Genomic DNA, 22,428 nt, shown 5'->3' with positions numbered 1-22,428 from the left:
AGAAAAAAGCAGACAGAAAGACAGGAAGTGAGGAAGGGATGAAGAGAGCGCGAGCGCTAGCGAAGACCAGCGACCTAGGTCCCGCTCCGGATTCCTAGAGGTATTTTATTGAGTGCCTCATTGGGTCACACTCTACTTGGGTGTGTGCACTAAGCACCTGCTGTGAGCTTGGTACATCAGATGTCTGCCAGTGCCTAGCCTTCTTTCTAAGCCTTGGTAGGACCGCCTCAGCGACAAACAAGCCCCAGCTTCAGAGGCGCGCCGCGTCCAGCCCCTGCGGCCCCGAAACCCCTCCCGCCCACTGACCCCGAGCCCGGAGCTCCGCAGCGGTCGCGCGCTCCCAGAGTTTGCGCCTGCGCACTCCGCGCTGCCCGTCGAGGTGGGGGGCACGGCCCTCCCGGCCGCGGACTACATTTCCCACAGGCCTCCGGGCGGAGTTTCTTTCCGGCTTCCTCGCTGGTGTCGGCTACGAGAGGTGAGTTGGTCGCGTGTACTAAGGAAATGGGCGCGGGGGCGGCGCGGGGGCGGCGCAGACCTCTGTGTGAGTCGAGTCGCAGTGACTGCGGAGTTTGTGACGCTGACTGGGCACAGGGTGCCCTGCTGCGTCCTCTGCTCTTCTGCTTCGGAGCTTCACAGGTCCAGCGGCCCGGAATGGCTCCGAGTTAGATGTATGAACCCCAGAGGGAAGGCTCCCAAACAAAAAGATGCAGCAGCCCTGAGAACAACTGCAGCCCTCAGAACCACCGCTTTGTCCGAGCTCCCTCGCGAGGAAACTGAGGTTAACTCAGAGACAGACTCCAGCCTGGTCCTTGTGCACTCTGGCCTTTTTCTCTGATCCCGGGAACCGTCAGCTTTATTCCAGGCTCTCCCGTTTTGTTCCGCCGGATTATGTGTGGTAAATGGAGACAGCCAAGTGTGATAGCGGGAGTGTGTCCTGTGTCAGCCAGGCTGGGCTCTAAGAAAGGCCTGATGTCTCGAGATTTTGTCATCCCCTTACCCCATCCTGCCGATCTTTAGGAAGTGGAAGAGAGAGGAAGAAATGATTGCTTTTGCATATATAAAAGTCAGCGTCAAGATGAGCTTACGTTTCCTTTTTGTTCATGACATGTAATTTTTGTTTTTCTGAGCATGGGGACATTTGCTTCCCTCTTCTGTGAAAGGGTGAAAATCAGTTTGGACTAAACAGTGAAACAGCCCTGTCATTAATCTGTCTGCAAGGGAAGAGACAGATAAAGCCAGATGCAAAACGTTATTTCTCTCGGGGCTAACCTATAGTTGTAAAATGCCATTATGACACTCGGTTGGAGAAATCACAGCTTTCTTACCAATGATGATCTAGATTTGCTTTGCTATTTCCATTTTATTAAATGTCATCACTTATTGTTGGAGATGCCCACTTTTTAAGCCACCCTGGTGATAACACTCATAGTAACACTCAATCTCCAGGTAACCCCTACATCCCCTAATCTCATCTCAGAACCAGCAGCCATTCCAAATCCCTGCCACTCTTAGATCCACCTCAGGATCTTTTAGCTGGACCTGTGCATTTACAGAAGAGCTTTTCTCCTCCCTCTGGTCCATCTCACCATTCCAACCATTTTTGTGGCTTTCCTCTCTGCAAGTCCATAGATACGATTTTTTAAATTTTTTATTATTTATTTATTTATTATTTTTTGAGACAGTCTCACTTTGTTGCCATCTGTAGAGTGCTTTGGCATCATAGCTCACAGCAACCTCTAGCTCTTGGGCTTAGGCGATTCTCTTGCCTCAACCTCCCAAGTAGCTGGCACCACAGGTGCCTGCCAGAACTCCCAGCTTTTTTTTGTTGTTGTTGCATTTTGGCCAGGGCCGGGTTTGAACCTGCCACCCTCAGTATATGGGACTGGCGCCCTACCCACTGAGCCACAGGCACTGCCCTATTTATTTATTTTTGAGACAGAATGTCACTCTTTTGCCCTCAGTAGACTGCTGAGACATCACAGCTCACAGCAACCTCAAACTCTTGGGTTTAAGTGATTCTCTTGCCTCGGCCTCCCAAGTAGCTGGGACTACAGACACCAGCCATGACACCCGGTTATTTTTAGAGCTGGGGTCTTGCTCTTACTCTGGCTGGTCTCCAACCTGTGAGCTCAGCGACCTTTCCACCACAGCCTCCTAGATTGCTGAGATTACAGGCGTGAGCCACCGTGCCTGGCCCTACAAGGTTGTTTTAGTCTTTATCTGGTTCGGCTTTAATCCCTGAAATGTTCTATCATGGACCTGGTGCTTTGACCTTCCTTGCCTAGGGTGATAAGGGTAGACACCACATCCCCCAGCCTTCCAGTGGGTATTAACAGGAATATTTGACAATCATTTAATTTCTTGTGTGAGCTGCTTCTTTCTGATTATTTGAGCAGTCTGCAAGTAAACCTCTTGAAGAGAGGCTAACTGCAGAGCTTTATTTTAGGTGGTGATTTGTTAAGGAGATTATCGTTTAGATGGAATCACACACTAGGTCTCTTTGATTTCCACTGTCCTGTGAGTTCAGAAGCAGGGAAAGATGGGAGATAGTTTGGTGACAGGATCTTCTGCTTCTGAGGTTTTAAAGAGTGGTAATGTGGACTTGGCTCCCGTGGCTCAGTGATTACGGTGCCAGCCCCATACACTGAGGCTAGTGGGTTCGAACCTGGTCAGGCCAGCTAAGCAACAACAACAAATGCAACAAAAATTAGCCAGGCGTTGTGATAGGTGCCTGTAGTCCCAGCTACTTGGGAGGCTGAGGCAAGAGAAATGGCTTTAGCCCAAGAGTTTGAGGTTGCTGTGAGCTGTGACGACACAGCACTCTACGAAGGGTGACATAGTGAGACTGTCTCAAAAAACAAACAAAAAGAGTGGTAATGTGATAGAATTTTAAGTATGGAGATCTGTGTTAACCTGAGAAGGGATTATTAAAAAGAAAGACAGCAGAAATTTAAAAAGCATGAAGATTTTGACAGCATGAGTTTGTTTCAGGCCACATGTCTATGTGGTCGTACAAAAGCAGTTTAGTATAGTGACAGCAGTATGGGTGTTGGAGATAAATTATCAGAGTTCTAATCACAAACCTACCATTTAGACCTGGGTGAGCTTGGGGCATTTGGTTTCATCTCTTTGTGCCACACATTTCTATCATCTCTTAAATGAGAGTAATGATAGAACCTACTGTATAAGATTGCTCTGAGTAGATGAAGTAATATATGTAAAACCCTTAGAAAATGTTTAGCATGTAGCAAGTGCTCAATAGAGTTGTTACTGTTAGGTTGTAATTCAATATTTTTCTTCATCACCCAGATCCCACAATTAGGAGTATTTCGCTGTATTTGCTTTATTTACCTATATATCTCCTTTTGTAAGTTGCTGACAGTCAAGAATTGCCTACCAGGGTAATGCTTTGAAATTTGTTAGTTAGCTTTATAAGAAAGAGAAAGGCTGAGAAGCCTTTTTTGTTGTTATTGTTATGGAAGAAAAAAAAGTTTTCTTTGATAATTCCATAGTATTCTTCATCTTCAGTGATATAGCTGATGGTTATTAAATGCTTATTTGCTACTTGAATTGCTTTATGGATTGTACCTTATTTAATCCTTATAACAACCCTTTGATCACCATATTATATAGGAGGAAATTAAGTATCTGAAAAGTAACATATCTAAGATTCCACAGTTAAGATGTATCAGAGCTGAGATTTCTCTCTTTTTTTTTTTAGGATATAAAAGTATAAGTTTATTTTATATTAGAGAAAGGTAAGAGAGTTAGGGGAAAGAGATGAGAAGAGAGAGCAGGGAGTAAGAGAGGAGAAGATGGGAGGGAGAGAAAAGGAGCAAGAGAATAGTGCAGCACCCCATAAGAAGAAAGGAAGAATGCCAGCCCACAGCTAAGATTTCTGTCCTGGAAGTCTGACAGCAAAGGATGTATTAGTAATAAAAGTAGTAGACCAAATCTCATTGTGATGTATGCTAAAAAAAAATCCTTTCAAGTTTGCCCAATAATCAATCATGGTGAAGGGAAGAAATATCAATCACTGTCAAGTTATGTCCAGATTATACTGCAGCTGTGAGGTCTTTATGGAGATAAATGGATTTCATACAGTAGGATTTATGCCTTACAGGTTTTTTTTTTTTTTAGCTATATCATATGCAAAATGAGATTAGTCGGACAAGAAGATTCAGCAGCTATTGGAAGACTTCATAGGCATCTCAGTTAAAAGGACTGAGAAGCCAAAATAAACCCCTTTGGTTCAGAAGCCAAAATAAACCCACTTGTCAGGAAGATGTGAAAGGAAGCAGCCGTGAGATGCTTTCAGTGCTGAAAAGTCATTAGTCAGGGACCTCTTGCCATTCTTTTCTAGGCAGTACTCCAACGTATGTGGACAAATTAAATCATAGAATTGGTTCATGAATGGGAAGCTCAAGTGAAAATAGCCACTTAGGAAAGACAGCATCTGTTTTTTCAATATCCTTAACTTTTTTACTCAGTTAAAGGGAAGACTGAAAGAAAAATTTGAACTGGGAAAATATTTTTCTTATTTGGAGAATTTGAGTATTTCAAGTTCACACTCTGTTTAATGTGGTTGTGAGTGGTGTTGGCTGTTACTGTAATTTTTTTCTTTTTTTGTTACCCTTGATAGAGTGCTGCGGCATCACAGCTCACAGCAACCTCAAACTCTTGGGCTCAAGTGATTCTCTTGCCTGAGCCTCCCAAATAGCTGAGACAACTGGTGCCCGTCACAATACCTGGCTATTTTTAGAGACTAGGTTTCACTCTTGCTCAGGCTGGTCTTGAACCCCTGAGCTCAAGCAATCTACCCTCCTTGGCCTCCCGGAGTGCTAGGATTATAGGTAAGAGCCACCACACCCAGCCTACTTTTTTTGTTTTTGAATTTTGAGATAGGGTCTTATTCTCTTGCCCAAGTTGGGTTGTGGTGGCACGATCTGTCTAGTGCTGAGTTGGGTCTGGAGGCTCAGTTTGTGGGTACTATCCTGATGTCTGGAGTCACAGGGTTCTGCCTGGTACTGGGTTTTGCTGTGGTGGGCCTGATACTATGGAACAAAGCAAATTTCTGTGCTCACTTCCCTGTCTTTTCCTAAGTGGATAATATCTGTCCCCACTGTGCTCCCTGGGATGATAGAACAGGTGACATGGGTAATGTCAAACTGTCCTTTCTACCTTCTTCAATGCGTCTTTTCTTATGATTGTTAGTTCTTGTTATTATCACCAGGTATGGTGATCTCTCACCTGGTTGCCTTAGCTCTTACAAAGGTATTTTTGTTTAAAGGTATTTGTTCAAATTAATGTTTTCATAGGGGAACAATTGCTAGAGAGAAAATGATTCCACCATCTTCTGAGATTTAGTATTTTTTGAAAGGTTGTTAGTTATTTCTGTTTTTTAGTGATTGTCCATGCTCAAATTTCTCTCAGTGAAGTAGAGAGAAATTCTGTCCTCAGAGGCAAAAACCAGACTTGAAAGAGAACTGTCCTGTTAGTTAGAGAAATGTGGATTTCTAACAAAAGCCTGCCACTTAACTGATCCCTGAGCATCAGTTTCCTGAGCTATTGAAAAAAAGTGAACTACAGTGCAAAACAGTACTGAGGGTCAGTTGACAATGTGTAGGTAGCACCTGTCATATCAAAGGTCTCATTGAATGTCGTTGACTACAGGGATTGTGAATCTCTTCCTTCCACCTTGGATACCAAAAGAGAAGGGATGGTGAAGGATGTCATGGTTTGACAGGTCCTGACTGGAAAACTGGAGTGGTGAGTTTTCTTGGCTGGGGAAAGGCCAGTGCAGCCTAGAGGGGACAGAAGCTGCCAGAATCAATCTGTGTAGTCTTTTAGCCTTTGTATTTAGGAAGTTGAGGCAGGATCCTGAGGGCTCTTAGGAGTCTCTATATGGATGTTGTGGTCCCATCACAGCCCTGAAAAGTTGTACTGGAGTGAGGAGGACCTGCTCAGGACAAGTCTACATAATCTGTGAGGACCAGATCCTCATTGCCAGATGGGGGCCTGTCACAAATCCTCCTGCAGAAGTACCTGCGCTTCTACGCCGAGGTCATCACTGCCCAGCTGGGTTTGTTCAGGGCTTGTTTTTTTTTTTTTTTTTGAGACAGAGTCTTACTCTGTCTCTTACTCTGGGTAGAGTGCTGTGGCATCATTATAGCACACAGTGACCTCAAACTCTTGGGCTCAATTGATCCCCTTGCTTTAGCCCCCCAAGCAGCTGGGACTATAGACCCCAGCCACAATGCCCCGCTGTAGCACTTGTATTTCTGCAGACTTCCTATACTCTCCTCCAGTTTATGTAGGTGTGGGACAGGTGTGGCTATAGTGCTGGAGAGTAGTTTGGAAGCAGAATGAATGAGAAGAAAAAGTTCATATTAACGTAAGTCATTTTGAGACTGCAGTATATCTGATTTCATGGTTTCTTTTTCTTCTTTCAGCTCTGACTTGTCTGGATTCTATAGAGCTCCAATAGAAAAGTCTTGAAAAAAAACTGACCATTTCTTACAATTCTAAAACCATGGCCCGTGTAAGTTAATGTTTCTCTCTCCTTTTGACATACTGTCAGTTTTATATACGTGTATTTGTTCCTTATTCAGAAATTTCCTCTTTAGCAGAATTCCATCTAGGAACCTGCTTTAGTTCCTCTCATTCTTGTGAACAGTGGGGACAGATAGCCCACTGTTGTGTCTGTTGTAGTCTATTGTGTGCCTTTCTCTTTTTCCGCTGATTTTGAATATTTCCCATGTACAAAATCTGTTAAGGGCCAGAAGGGAGCAAAAGTGAAATGCGATGAGACAACTGCAGGCATTCTCTGCATGGTGGCCCTCCATTAACATTTTCCAATGGATTTTGATTTTAACACTTAACCTCTACAGAAAGTATATTTCTCTCAATATGATTTTTTCATCTAGTTTGTTGTAGGAAAGATTTGTGTTCCCAATATACAATATGACATTTTACAAAAGTTCCTGAATTGTTTTATTTAGGTGTGACATATATACAGAAAAATATACGAACCATAAATGTACAACTGAACGACTTTTCATAAATTGAGTATATGTGTGCTATCAAGTTAAGGAAGGGATAGTGTGAGCACCCCAGCCACTCCCCACCCATCCTTCCCAGCTGTAACCATCATCCTCACTTCAAACACCATAAATTAATTTTGCTTATTTTTAGAGCTTTATTTAAATGAAATCATATAGTTCAATAAAAATTTTGTTTAACATAAACAACATCCAGGAAGATGTTAAATTCCAAATACAATTGCTAGACCATTGGACCCATGTGTACATGTTTTGAAGTCTATGTAAGTATCATTGAAGGGTGTACGTGTCTGGCGTGCTGGTAATAAAGGAGGCATCAGAGCCTCGTGCCGAGTGTGCCGCATTTCTGCCATTGTGTTCTTGTGGCACTTCTTATGGAACAAGTAGCCCTTGTTTTTATCTAAAAGGTTGGAAAAATATTGAAGAAAATTGTGGATAAAGAAAGTAAGCAAATGAAAAAAATGAATTTAATAAAAGATCATAAAAATACTAAAGCCAGGCTCGGCACCCGTGGCTCAAGCGGCTAAGGCGCCAGCCACATACACCTAAGGTGGCAGGTTCGAATCCAGCCCGGGCCTGCCAAACAACGATGATGGCTGCAACCAAATAATAGCCGGGTGTTGTGGTGGGCGCCTGTAGTCCCAGCTACTTGGGAGGCAGAGGCAGGAGACTCGCTTGAGCCCAGGAGTTGGAGGTTGCTGTGAGCTGTGATGCCATGGCACTCTACCCAGGGGGACAGCTTGAGGCTCTGTCGCAAAAAAAAAAAAAAAATACTAAAGCCAAAGGTACTGTGTGTGTACCAACCCACTGTGTACTCTGTAATTCTATCTTGGAAGAAAATGTTGTTTCCTCCAAGCTAGTTGGAGGGATAGAATTGATATATAATACGTTATAATTCTCTGATTTAAAATGATGGGAAAATAGGTACCTGGTTAGTAATGTGGTGTTAGAATGTCTTTTTACTTTTTTTTTTGAGATAGAGTCTCACTTTGTCACCCTGGGTAGAGTGCCATCTACCCAGAGTCTCACTTTGACACCCTGGGTGTCATAGCTCACAGCAACCTCAAACTCTTAGGCTCAAGTGATTGATTCTCTTGCATCAGCCTCCCAAGTAGCTGGGACTACAGGCACCTGCCACAACACCTGGCTACTTTTTTTTTTTTGAGACCGAGTCACACTATGTCACCCTCAGTGGAGTGCTGTGGCATCACAGCTCATAGCAACCTCAAACTCTTGGGCTTAAGTGATTCTCTTGCCTCAGCCTCCCAAGTAGCTGGGACCACAGGTGCCCACCACAACACCCGGCTATTTTTTGTTGTTGTTGTTGCAGTTGTCATTGTTGCTTTAGCTGGCCCAGACTGGGTTCAAACCCGCCGGCCTCCATGTATGTGGCTGATGTCCTACTCACTGAGCTATGAGTGCTGCCCAACACCCAGCTATGTTTAGAGATGAGGCTGGTCTGGAACCTGTGAGCTCGGCAATCCACCTGCCTCAGCCTCCCAGAGTGCTAGGATTATAGGCATGAGCCACCACTCCTGGCCTTTATTTACTTATTTTATCTTATTTATTAATGACTTGCTCTTTTATTTTATTTTGTTTTTTATGTTTTTGCAGTTTTTTGGTTGGGGCTGGGTTTGAATGTGCCACCTCCAGCATATGGGGCCGGTGGCCTACTTCTTTGAGCCACAGGCACCACCCTATTTTATTTTTTTTATTAAGTTGTATATACATAGATCATGAATACATTTATGCCTTTGTGGGATTCGATGTGTTGATTATTTGTACAAATTGGAGTGCTCACATATTTTATTTTTGAGATACAATCTTGCTGGAGAGCAGTGGTGGCATGATCAGAGCTCACTGTAGTCTCCAACTCCTGGGCTGAAGTGATCCTTCTGCTTCAGCCTCCTGAATAGCTGCGACTAGCATGTCTTCAAGATGGATTACTAATGTTGAATGAGAGCTCCCTGTTTTGAGCTTTGCTGAAAGATAAATGGTTTGATGATTAGAGACAGAATTTGATCCTATTTGACCACTTACAGAGAAAACTCTAAACTTCACATATTTGAGTTTTTCAATATAAGATGGGATTCAGTGCTGACTGATCTCAATTTCTGTGTGTGTTGAGATCTTATGTAAGGCTTTTAGGATTGGGTGGATTAGGTAGGGATGTAATTGGGGCCTAAAATTTCATGTGATGCCTTTACACCGTGAATTCCTCTGCTGTCACCTCATACCCCTCATGGGGCAGAAAGTGTTCCTATCCAGCTAGCTCTCCTGCCATCATCTGGACCAGGTACACAGTCTTGGTCCTCAACGTGGATTTTACCTCCCCACCAACAAGTCAATCACATCCTACCGTGGGGACCAGGAAATACCTCACCCACTTATTACTATAAAGCCAGTCTCCCACAAGCCCCTGATTCTTCACTCTGTTGCTGAGTTTACCCCTTTATGGCCCTGCATGATGCGTGATGTCCTCCTTCTGGTTGTAAGTATATGTGACTAATAAATTGCTATTAATTTCATCTGTCCAGTGTTAGTTATTTGGCTAGCTCATAATTTTTAGGGCATCAGTAGGGGGAATAGGAGCTGATCAGAAAAAGATTGTCAGTACAAGACATCAGTAATGAAGTGATGGGCTCAGCCCCTGTAGCTCAAGCATCTAGGGTGCTAGCCACGTACACGGGAGCTGGCAGGTTCAAATCCAGCCCAGGCCCACCAAACAACAATGACAACTATAACCAAATAATAGCCAGGTGTTGTGGTGGACATCTGTAGTCCCAGCTATCTGGGAAGCTGAGGCAAGAGGATCCCTTAAGCCCAAGAGTTTGAGGTTGCTGTGAGCTATGACACCACAGCAGTCTACCCAGGGAGACAGCTTGAGACTCTGTTTAAAAAAAATAGAATGATTTGATGATGGCTCAGCACCCATAGCTCAGTGAGTAGGGCACTAGCCACATACACCGAGACTGGCAAGTTCGAGCCCAGCCCGGGCCTGCTAAACAACAATGACAACTCCAACCAAAAAATAGCTGGGCATTGTTGTGGGTGCCTATAGTCTCAGCCACTTGGAAGGCTGAGGCAAGAGAATCACGTAAGCCCAATAGTTTGAGGTTGCTGTGAGTTATGAAGCCGCAGAACTTTACCAAGGGTGACATAGTGAGACTCTGTCTCAAAAAAAAAAGAAAGAATAGGTACTCTGCTTCAAAGATACAAATTTTACTTTTCCTTACTCATGCCACAGGTCTCCAGCCCTGCACTATTTGCATGCTATATGGGTTCCTCTCTATAATGATTTCCGTAATTGCCTCTCTTTCCACTTTAAACATATTTAATTTCTTTTTTTATGTGTTATTTTTTACAAGTAATACCTGAGTTTATTTTTTCAGAGTTCAGTGACATTCAGGGATGTGGCCATAGACTTCTCACAGGAAGAATGGGAATTCCTGGATTCTGCTCAGAGGGACTTATATAGGGATGTAATGTGGGAGAACTATAGCAACTTCATCTCACTAGGTAAGGTTATTGATTCCAAATGATACTGGCTTTTCTCTACTGTCAAGTTTAGGACTGTATTTAGAGAAGCTAGCTAAATTTTTACTCTCTGTTCTCAAAGGAATCGTTTCATTAGGTTGGAAATAGGTCCTTCCATTTAACATCTGCTGTGTCCTTCAGACTTTCTTCGGACTCTGTTATTCCTTGTTTCTTTAACATACAAGAGACTGGATTTGGATATGGCAAAAGCATGCTCCAAAAAACCAAATTTCATATTGTATATGAACTCAGAATTTATATGAATGCTTCATACTCCTTGATAATCCCTCTGGGGTTCTGAGTTTCTCTAAAAATCAAAGGCATCTGTAGGATATATATGTGGATGGATCATCAAGTAAACGCATTCTGTTTCCTATAACAGACATACTCAGTTCTATCTGCTTTGCAATTGAAAGTTAAAATCTGAGAAGTTTGCATTTAGGCTCGGTGCCTGTAGGTCAGCAGCTAGGGCGCTGGCTGCATACACCAGAGCTGGCGGGTTTGAACTGGCCTGGGCCTGCTAAACAATAATGACAACTATAACAGAAGAGTAGCCGGGCATTATGGTGGTGGGCACCTGTGGTCCCAGCTACTTGTGAGGCTAGGGCAATTGCTTAGGCCCAAGAGCTTGAGGTTGCTGTGATATAGTGAGACTCTGTCTCAAAAAAAAAAGTTTGCATTTAACAGTGAATGAATATCCTAGAAAAGATCTGAGAATGTTTCAGAAAGCCTCTTATTACCCGTTCAGCAAAATGATAACAAAAATTAGTAGGTAATATACACATCTGTGTATATGGACATGTTATCATATGTAGTTGTGCTTAGATGCTATTCTGAGCATTGTTCATCATTAATTAACCCTTACAACTCTATGAGAAAGTACTGTTATTACACTCATTTCAGATGAGAACACTTAGGCACAAGGGGTTAATAGTTTGCTGAAGTAATAGCAAAAGAGTCAAGATTCGGAGCCAGGCAGGCTTACGACTGAGCCAGTCCGTGTTCTCAACCACTACATAAAACTGCCTCTCAGCAGAGCCTGCATGAGGTTAAATTATATTAAAGCCTGTTCTTAAACATCTGCTATCTATTCTTTGTGGTCTAATATGAATGTCCTTCAGCTCCTTTGCTCTTAGGCTTTATAAAGTACTATTTTGATTTGTACTTAATGATAAATGTTAACCAAATCTGAATCCAAGAACACTGGGATTTATAGTTTCATGTCACATTTTAATTTTAAGCAGGATCTTCCATTTCTAAACCAGATATGATTACGTCATTGGATGAAGAAGGGAAGGAACCTGGGATGCTTGTGAGGGAAGGGGCAAGAAGATACTGCCCAGGTGAGTGACAGCTGAGAGGTATAAAGCAATCATTACTGCAGGTTGTAGCTAAACTGGTTAGGGTGGAGTCCCACCCTTGAGATGTCGTAGCAGATCTCTCTTCAAAAGCCCATAGCCTGGTGGTGCCCATAGCTCAGTGGGTAGGGTGCCAGCCACATATACCCAGGCTGGAGGTCTGAACCCGGCCCGGGCCAGCTGAACAACAATGACAACTGCACAAAAGGAAGATAGCCCCGAATTGTGGCAGACACCTGTGGTCCCAGCTACTTGGGAGGCTGAGGCAAGAGAATCCCTTGAGCCCAGGAGTTTGAGGTTGCTGTGAGCTGTGATGCCACAGCACTCTACCAAGGGTGATATAGTGAGACTTTGTCTCAAAAAAAAAAAAAAAAGCCCATGGCTTATGAAAGAAAAGCTTGAGACCTGAAGCAAATTAAGATCTTTTAAGCCTGGACTAACAAAATAACTTCATATTGACCTTGATTATAATTTGATTACAATGCAATTTCTTGTCTCTCATACTTCACTCCCACTTAAGAGAGAGAAACTGTTCTTAAGATGAAAAAACTGATAAATATAAGAGCTAGGCTAGGCAAGGTGGCTCAGGTCTGTAATCCTAGCACTCTGGGAGACTGAAGCAGGTGGATTGCTTGAGCTCACGAGACCAGCCTGAGCAAAAAGCAAGGCCCCATCTCTACTAAAAATAGAAAAAAACTAAGGCAAGAGGATCACTTGAGCCCAAGAGTTGGAGGTTGCTGTGAGCTATGACGAGCTACCCAGGGCAACAGTTTGAGACTCTGTCTCAAAAAATAAACAGAAATCAACAAAATAGAAAAAGAAAAGAAGAAAAAATTAATGAAGTCAAAAACTGATTTCTTATAATTACCAACAAAGATGGTAAACACCTGGCTTGATTGATCAAGATAAAAGGAGAAAATACATAAATTACTAATATCAAGAAGGAAAGAGGGATTTTTACTTCACATCATGTAGCCAATTCAATTCATGGAAGTAAATGCCATAAATAACTTTATGCCAGTAAATTCAGCAACTTAAATGAAACAGAAAAAGTCCTTAAAAAATACAAGATAAAGAAGAAAATGAATAACCTTGTGTCTAAAGTGATTGAATTATAATTATCATAAATTTTCTACAAAGAATATTTTAGGTCCAAATGGTTTCACTGGTGAATTCTACTAAATATCTAAGAAAGAAATAGAAGCAATATTACAAAATTCCTTCAGAAAAGGGACACTTCTCAACCCATTTTATGAGGCAAGATTAACTCTTATACCATAACCTGACAAAGAAATTACCAAAAGAAAAAGTATAAACCCATTTATTTCACCTATATACTGCAGAATTTAAAAATAATATTAACAAATAATATCTAGTGACATACAAATTGATGACCAAGGCTCAGCGCCTGTGGCTCAAGTGGCTAAGGCACCAGCCACATACACCTAAGGTGGCGGGTTCGAATCCAGCCCAGGCCCGCCAAACAACAATGATGGCTGCAACTGAAAAAAAATAGCCAGGCGTTGTGGCGGGTGCCTATGGTCCCAGTAATTGGGAGGCAGAGGCAGGAGACTCGTTTGAGCCCAGGAGTTGGAGGTTGCTGTGAGCTATGCCACGGCACTCTACCCAGGGGGACAGCTTGAGGCTCTGTCTCAAAAAAAAAAAAAAAAAAATTGATGACCAAGTGGGGCTTACCCCTTTTAATCAATGCAAGCCTGGTTTAACAATACATAGTAGTATATAATTCACCATCTTAACAGAAAAAATGAGAAAGACCATTTCCTATTGCTTATAACAGAATATCTGAAATTATAAGTAATTTATAAAGGGAATTTATTACACTTACGGAGGCTGTGAGGTAAGGGGCCATATCTGGTAAGAGCTTTTTTGCTGATAAACAGCATAGGGTATCACATGGCAGGGGGGTTGAGAATGTGCTGGCTCAGAACTCTTTTTTTTTTTAGAGACAGAGTTTCACTTTGTCGCCCTTGGTAGAGTGCTATGGTATCATAGCTCAAAGCAACCTCACTCTCGGGCTCAAGTGATTCTCTTGCCTCAGCCTCCCAAGTAGTCGGGACTACAGGCACCCGCCACAAGGCCCAGCTATTTTTAGAGACCAGGTCTCTCTCTGACTCAGGCTGGTCTGGCATCTGTAAGCTCAAGCTATCCACCCACCTCGGCCTTCCAGAAAGCTAGGATTACAGGCATGAGTCACAGCGCCCAGCCCTTTCTCTTTCTTTTAAAAAGTCAACAGTCTAACTTCCATGATAATCTTTTAATCTATCAATTAATCCATAAATTGAACCATCCATTTATGAGAGCAAAGCCCTCATGACCCAATCACCTCATAAAGACTCCACTTAATACTGCCACATTTGGGATTAAGGCTTAACATGAGTTTTGGAGGGGAAAAATGTTCCAACCATAGCAGTCATCTTCATAGATGTAAAGTAGTATATCATACAATTTAATATCCATTCATGTTAAAAATTCTTAGTAGGCCAGGCACAGTGGCTCATGCCTATAATCCTAGCCCTCTGGGAGGCTGAGGCAGGTGGATTGACTGAGCTCAGGAGTTCAAGACCAGCCTGAACAAGAACGAGACCCCTATCTCTACTAAAATGAAAAACTGAGGCAAGAGGATCACTTCAGCCCAAGAGTTTGAGGTTGCTATGAGCTATGACACCATGGCACTCTAATGAGGGTGACAAAGTGAAACTCTTTCTCAAAGAAAAAAAAAAAAACTCTTAGCATACAAGAAATTGAAGGGAACTTCCTTAACCTTATAAAGGACACCTGCTTTAAAAAAAAAAAAAAGGGCATACTGATACCTGATTGAAGAATTTTTCACATAGATTAGAAACATGGCAAAGATGCCCACATCTTTTTTTTTTTTACTGTTCAATTAAAGTGGTGTTTTCCACATCTATTTAACATTATATTAAAGGTCCTAGCTAATACAATAAGAAAAATAAATGTGAAAAATAAAGTTCAAAAAGAAGACATAAAAGTCCATATTTGGAGATGTGATGATTGTATACATAGAAAATCTTACGGAATCTGGCCATGTGCAGTGGCTCACACCTATAATCCTAACACTCTGGGAGGCCAAGGCAGGAGGATCACTTGAGATCAGGACTTTGAGACCACTCTGAGCAAGTAGTGAAGTAGTATATCATACAATTTAATATCCATTCATGTTAAAAAATTCTTAGTAGGCCAGGCACAGTGGCTCATGCCTATAATCCTAGTCACCCTATCTCTATAAAAAGTAGAAAAAATTTTCAGTTGTAATGGCGTGCACCTCTAGTCACAGCTATTCAGGAGGCTGAGGCGGGAGGATCACTTGAGACCAGAAGTTTGAGGTTGCTGTGAGCTATGATGATGACACTGTACTTTAGCCAGGGTGACAGAGTAACACTGTGCCTCAAAAAAAAAGGAAAGAAATCCTAAGGAACCAAGGCAACAGGTATTCAAAGTAATAAGTGAAGATCACAGTGAGACCACAAGTTAATATTAAAAAGTGAATTATTTTTATATACTAGGAGCAAAAAAATTGGTAAGTTAATTAGTGTAGTGTCAAAAAAACATAAAATACTAAGAAATAAATTTGATAAAACGTGTACCACAGCTCGGCACCTGTGGCTCAACCGGCTAAGGCGCCAGCCACGTACACCTAAGGTGGCAGGTTCGAATCCCCAGCCCAGACCCGCCAAACAACAACGACGGCTGCAACCAAAAAATGGCCGGGCGTTGTGGTGGGCGCCTGTGGTCCCAGCTACTTGGGAGGCTGAGGCAGGAGACTCCCTTGAGCCCAGGAGTTGGAGGTTGCTGTGAGCTGTAATGCCACGGCACTCTACCCAGGGGGACAGCTTGAGGCTCTGTCTCAAAAAAAAAAAAAAACGTGTACCACATACGAGACCTCTGCATTGAAAACCATGGAACATTACTAAGAGAATGAACTAAATAAATGGAGAGATACCATGTGGGGAATGGAAAGACTCAGTATTATAAAAATGTTAATTTTATAGATTCAAAGCAATTCCAATCATAATCTTCAAGACTTTTTTTGGTAGGAATTGACAAGGTGATTGTAACATTTATATGATAAAGCATGAACTTAGCACGTCTAAAGCAATCTTGAAAATAAAAGAACATATTATAGGACATACATGACGTGATTTCAAGATACTTGCAAGATTGCTTTTTTTTTTTTTGAGACAGAGCCTCAGGGTGTCACCTTGGGTAGAGTGCTGTGCCATCATAGCTCACAGCAACCTCAGACTCTTTGGGCTTAAGCAATTCTCTTGCCTCAGCCTCCCAAGTAGCTGGGACCACAGGTGCCTGCCACAACGCCTGGCTATTTTTTGGTTGTGGTTGTCGTTGTTTGGCAGGCCTGGGCTGGATTTGAACCTGCCAGCTCTGGTGTACGTGGCTGACGCCTTAGTCCCTTGAGCTACAGGCGCCGAGCCAAGATTACATTTTTCAAAGGGGATAAAGTAAGTAAATCAATCATTAGACTAGCATATCATTCTGATAAAATTCACTTAAGCCCAAGAGTTTGAGGCAGCTGTGAGCCACGGCACTCTACTGAGGGTGACATAATAAGACTCTGTCTCAAAATAGAAAACTTTAAACCAGCTGGGTGTGGTGGCTCATGCCTGTAATCAGAGCACTCTGAGAGGCTGAGGCAGATGGATTGCCTGAGCTCACAGGTTCGAGACCAACCTGAGCAAGAGGGAGACCCCATCTCTAAAGATAGCTGGGTGTTGTGGAGGGTACTAGTAGTCCCAGGAACTTGGGAGGCTGAGGTAAGAGCCTTGAGCCCAAGAGTTTGAGATTGCTGTGAGCTATGATGCTACGACACTCTACCAAGGGTGACAAAGTGAAATTCTGTCTCAAAAAAAATTTTTTTAAAGTATAAACCAGCTTACATGCCACCTGTTATGCACACTTCTGGGATCACATGGGGAGGAACTAGTTTTGGCTCTTTCTCCTGAGAGCTGCTTCATCCAAAGCAGGGGCAGTACCTCTATTGGGGTCCAGAATGTTGCAGCACAAGGAAGGTGATAGCCTGGTCTCTGTGGCTATCCTGAAAGACATCCTCCAGTCCTTCCATATTATAAAGTCAGTTGGCGTTATCCTAGTAAATAAGGGCTGGACAATTTATTCTCATGAAGGCCAACCTGGATTTAAGGGTTCAGCTACCCAGCTTTATCAGTGATAGCTATATATTTATAGCTAGAACACCACACACAAAAATATCTCCAGTCCTTTTTAAACATGTACTTAATAGCCAATTACACCATTACATTTAAAATACATTGTTGGGGTTGGGCATGGTGGCTCATGCCTGTAATCCTAGCACTCTGGGAGGCTGAGGAGGGTAGATTGCTTGAGCTCCCAAGTTTGAAACCAGCCTGAGCAAGAGTGAGACGCCCCCCCCCCCCCAAAAAATAGCCAGGCATTGTGGCAGGCACCTGTAGTCTCAACTACTTGGGAGGCTGAAGCAAGAGAATAGCATGAGCCCGAGAATTTGAGATTGCTGTGAGCTATGACACCATGAGCACTCTACCCAGGGTGACAAAGTGAGACACTGTCTCAAAAAAAATAAATAAAATAAAATACATTGCTGATCCTTAATTCAAATCACTATAGTATTATTACATTATATCAGGCCACTTACTATCGCTTACCTATAGGCCTTGTCTATGCTAGATGACTATCTGGTGATTAAAAAAAGCCACTACAGCTCAGTGCCTGTGGCTCAAGTGGCTAAGGCACCAACCACATACACCTAAGGTGGCGGGTTCGAATCCAGCCTGGGTCCACCAAACAACAATGATGGCTGCAACCAAAAAAATAGCTGGGCATTGTGGTGGGTGCCTGTGGTCCCAGCTACTTGGGAGGCTGAGGCAGTAGACACACTGGAGCCCAGAAGTTGGAGGTTGCTGTGAGCTGTGATGCGACAGCACTCTACCCAGGGGGACAGCTTGAGGCTCTGTCTCAAAAAAAAAAAAAAAAAAAAAAAAAAAAACAGAAAAAGCCAGTACAAAATTAAGTTCTGGAATGGAATATGTATGGGCAAAGAGAAAAAATACCTTTGAGTTTACAATTAAATATTTCAGTAGAAGAAAAAAAATAGAATATGGATGATGTAGGGGGGAAATTACTTTATATTCTTCATTTTTTAAAATAGTCTTAGTTATTAGAACATTTTTCCATTCACAGCAACATGCAGAAGGCACAGACCCATATACCCCCAGTAATCACATTATTTTTATAAATTAATTTAATGGGTATCAACATAAAAAGTCTGGTTTATTAATGAATATATAGTTTATCTGCATCATAATCCACCCTGTTTAGAGTCTAATTCTAGGAATTTTAACAGATGCATCCAGTTGTGTAACTACCACCACAGTCAAGTTTTAGAATAATTCTAAATTCTTGTGTCTCCAGGGATTCTTCCCCAAGTTAAATCTAGTATTTGGGCTAAGAAACATTTTTCATCATATTAAGGAAGTACATCCCTATTATTTCACGTGCTTTTTAAAAAATAGGAAATGAATGCTGTATTGTGTCAGATGCCTTTCCATTGTCTGTGGAAATGATGATTGTCCTTAAGAAAATTAATATGGGCTCTGCACTCGTAGCACAGTGGTTATGGCATCAGCCACATACACTGAGGGTGGTGGATTTGAACTCAGCCCAGGCCAGCTAAACAATGACAACTGCAACAGAAAATAGCCGGGCGTTGTGGCGGGCGCCTATAGTCCCAGCTACTTGGGAGGCTGAGGCAAGAGAATCGTTTAAGCCCAAGAGTTGGAGGTTGCTGTGAGCTGTGATGCCTCAGTACTCTACTGAAGGTGACAAAGTGAGATTCTGTCTCAAAAAAAATTTTTAATATGATGAATTATTTTAGTGTATTTCCTAGTATTGAATTTCCCTTGCATTCCTACAATAACACATACTTAATTATTATATGTTTTCTTTTCTTTCTTTTTTTTTTTTTTTTGAGACAGAGTCTCATGTCACCCTCAGTAGAGTGCTGTGGCATCATGGCTCACAGCAACCTCCAGCCCTGGTGTATGTGTCTGGTGCCCTAACCAGTGAGCTATGGGCGCTAAGCCCATATATTTTCTTTGGATGTGCTATAAGAGGTGATTCATGATATTGGTAAATAGTTTTCCTATATTAGCCTTTGATCCCATTTTTATACTCAAAATTAACTTGCAATTTGAGTTTGTTTCTTTTTTTAATGTTTTGAGCCACTTTATGATTTGGTTTATGTGCTTTCTAAAGTTTTTGTTAACCCATGTCTACTAAAAAATAGAAAAAACTATCTAGGAATTGTGGTAGGTGTCTGTAGTCCCATCTACTTGGGAGGCTGAAGCAAGAGAATTGTTTCAACACTCAGGAGTTTGGGGTTTCACTGATTTTTTTTTTTTTTTTAAACAGCCTAGGGGCTCGGCACCTGTGGCTCAAGCAGCTAAGGGGCCAACCATGTACACCTGAGCTGACGGGTTCGAATCCAGCCCAGGCCGCCAAACAACAATGACTTCTGCAACCAAAAAAAAGCTGGGCATTGTTGGAGGCAGGAGACTTGCCTGAGCCCAGGAGTTAGAGGTTGCTGTGAGCTGTGATGCCACAGCACTCTACCCAGGGCAACAGCTTGAGGCTCTGTCTCAAAAAAAAAAAAAACAACCAACAACCTAGGGCTTTTTATTTGTGCATTTCATTCTTTTTCTATTATCTAATTAATGGAATTCTGCTTTCATTTTAATCATTTCAGATTGAGGGGCAGCTGTGTTTGTTGACCTCTGTGGCTGGAGCATAACCCTGCCTGTTACTTTTAGCAGTGGTGCTTGTCAGCTGCGCCAACTTGAGAGCTGCTCTACCAAAATCCATGGGGTGCTGGCATTTGTTGGTCCCTGTGGCTTGAGCACAGCCTTGGAGATGCCTGCAGGCAAAGGTGTCAGGTGTCAGGTGCACCCTTGGCTCACCCAAATCCCTCCCTTCGTCTAATCTGGCATTTTTCCACACAAGATTCACAATATTGGGAATTTTTACCTATGTACATGAAAGCCTGAACTTAAGGAACCTCTGACTACTTCCCTTCCCCTCTAGAAAGGAGGTCTAACTGTAAGATTGTATTGTAGTTAAAACTCCATTTATGGGCCAAGATTCTCTATCCAACATTTGGTATTGGGGCCAGGCTGTGTTGCAAAGAATACTCATTTCTTTTCCTGAAGGCTGTTGAAGCCAAGGATCTTACAGTTTTTTAATAGACAAGGTAAATTCATGGGGATTGAGGCTTCTTGTCCCATGGCTTTCTATGGAACAAGGTAATCTATCTACCAGATTGGACATTTTCAGGTCTGTTTGGTTTGGTAAAGGTGCTCCTGTCTAACACCTGTCAAACTGGACCTCCCAGCTCTTTTGTATTGGCTCTAGCTGCTGGCCACAAGGCGTCCCTGTATAAGCAGCAGAAAAAGATTTCCCATAGAAGGTGCCATGGCATCTCATCTCACCCAGCCAAAGCTCTCAGACCTGCACTTTTCCTGCAGATCCCTTGGCAGACCCCAGAGGCTGGAGGCTTCCCTTATCAGGTACACAACCCTTTTCTCCCTTCAACTTTCCTGACTTGAAATTCACCTGTTCTGAGATGCCACTGTTTAGCCCTCACTTCTTCAAAATTCTGAGCCCAAATTGCTTTCCTGTCTGGTCTGGCCTTTACTAGCAACCATAATGCAAAGTCCATCCATTGGCTCAGCCCTCCTTCAGTCAACCGACACAATTAAAGAAGAGTTTTAGAGCTGCTCTTTTAGCTCCTATTGAATAGGGAGTGACAAAAACTGTAGAAGGACTTCAGCTGTACCAATGACAGAGATGACAGAAGAGTGCACCAGAAGTCAAACAAGAAAAGAGGACAGCTCCCAGAACCCTGTCTTGCTGAGAGCAGGTAGTAAACAAAAGAGACAGGGTCCCCTTGGTTTTCCTTACATTTCTTTCTTTTTTTTTCCTTTTTGGGAGACATAGTCTCACTTTGTCACCCTTGGTGCCCGGCTATTTTTAGAGATGAGGTCTCGCTCTGGCTCAGGCTGGCCTCCAAACTGTGAGTTCAGGCAATTTACCACCTGCCTTGGCCTCTCGTGTTGGGATTACAGGTGTGAGCCAGTCTTTTACATTTCAAAGCCTTCCATTATGTCTCTGGTTCATAGCCAAGAGAGAAGTTAGAAATTGTTTCTGCCCCTGGGGAAAGAAGCTAACATAGTAATAAAATGAGAAAATTGTTATCTCCAAATTGGGGAAAATATAAAGATGAACAAGAGTTTGCTTGACTAGAGGGTTGCTATGGTTTGAATGTTTGTCCACTCCAAAATTCATGTTGAAACTTAATCCCCAATAAGGCAGAATCGAGAGGTGGGACATCTAAGAGGTGATTGGATCATGAGGGCTCTGCTCTCATGAATGGGTTAATGCATTCATGGAGTAATGGGTTATCATGGATTGGGACTAGTGACTGTACAAGAAGCACAAGCTAACACAGAGGATTCCTCAAAGAAGGAGCAACCTGTGGAAAGCTCTAATGGGAACAGTTGTAGGGCATTTTATGAGCTGAAGGAGGCCAGTATACCATGAACAGAGAGAGATAAAGACACTTGTTGACAAGTAGAAGTCTTATTATTCAAGCTCAGGTATTTACATTTTATTCTGATGGGAAAGAGATGTCACTGACAGCATTTAAGTAGAGACTCAAACATTTATCAATATCAGAATAATTTCTTAGAGAATATAAATAAGAACAAAACAAAAACATACCCAGGACTTAGTCCTATAGATTGTTGTAGTCAGTTAAAAATATCTCTGTATAGTTTAAACAAATCTCCGTGTGATTCTTAGTCACACTCAAATCAGCGGTTCACTGGTCTGACTCCTTTCCTATCACCAACCCTGCCTCCACTCTTGGACTCCATCTATTCCCTGCATTTTTATCACCTTTTTCAAACTATGAGAGTACAGTATGTTTCATGATACAAATTAGCTTAATAGTAACAGGGAATAATAGCAGTAAAATGTAGAAAATGGTTAGTTCATTAGTAATTTTTCTAATGGAAAATTAGAACCAGAGGTTCATTTATAATATTCAGCAGCTAAGCCAAAAAGCTTCAACTTGATGCTTATTGTCATGAGCCCTTTTACCTCTATTTTAAGGAAATTAATAATAAATGGCTGCACCCAGGGTTCCTTCTCCAGAGCATTATACCGTCAACCTTGTGTGGCCCTCTAGCTAAAGACAGGCTGTACTTCACCCTATTCCCACTTTATTGGTATCCTCCCTGGCTCAGAGCTTTATTTTCATGTCTCAAGACTTGAAATCTGGCTCAGCGCCTATAGCTCAACCGACTAAGGCGCCAGCCACGTACACCTAAGGTGGCGGGTTCGAATTCCCAGCCCGGACCCGCCAA

General features: G+C 42.4%; 1 protein-coding gene across 1 annotated transcript in view; it reads left to right on the top strand.

Annotated features, from left to right (window-relative positions):
- Nucleotides 1-438: 438 nt before the first annotated feature.
- LOC105887628 (zinc finger protein 14 homolog) overlaps nt 439-22,428 on the top strand; it is a 24,438-nt gene continuing 2,448 nt past the window's right edge. Inside the window, exons 1-4 of the mRNA XM_012809118.1 lie at nt 439-475; nt 6,453-6,541; nt 10,454-10,580; nt 11,843-11,941. Coding sequence (XP_012664572.1) covers nt 6,533-6,541; nt 10,454-10,580; nt 11,843-11,941 — 235 coding nt within the window. The 5' untranslated portion in view covers nt 439-475; nt 6,453-6,532. The remainder of the gene's footprint in view (nt 476-6,452; nt 6,542-10,453; nt 10,581-11,842; nt 11,942-22,428) is intronic.

The sequence above is a fragment of the Otolemur garnettii genome, unplaced genomic scaffold, assembly GCF_000181295.1.
Source record: "Otolemur garnettii isolate 467f Iridium unplaced genomic scaffold, OtoGar3 scaffold00100, whole genome shotgun sequence".
Taxonomy (NCBI): Eukaryota; Metazoa; Chordata; class Mammalia; order Primates; family Galagidae; genus Otolemur; species Otolemur garnettii.
This window is presented reverse-complemented; position numbering and strand designations above follow the sequence as displayed.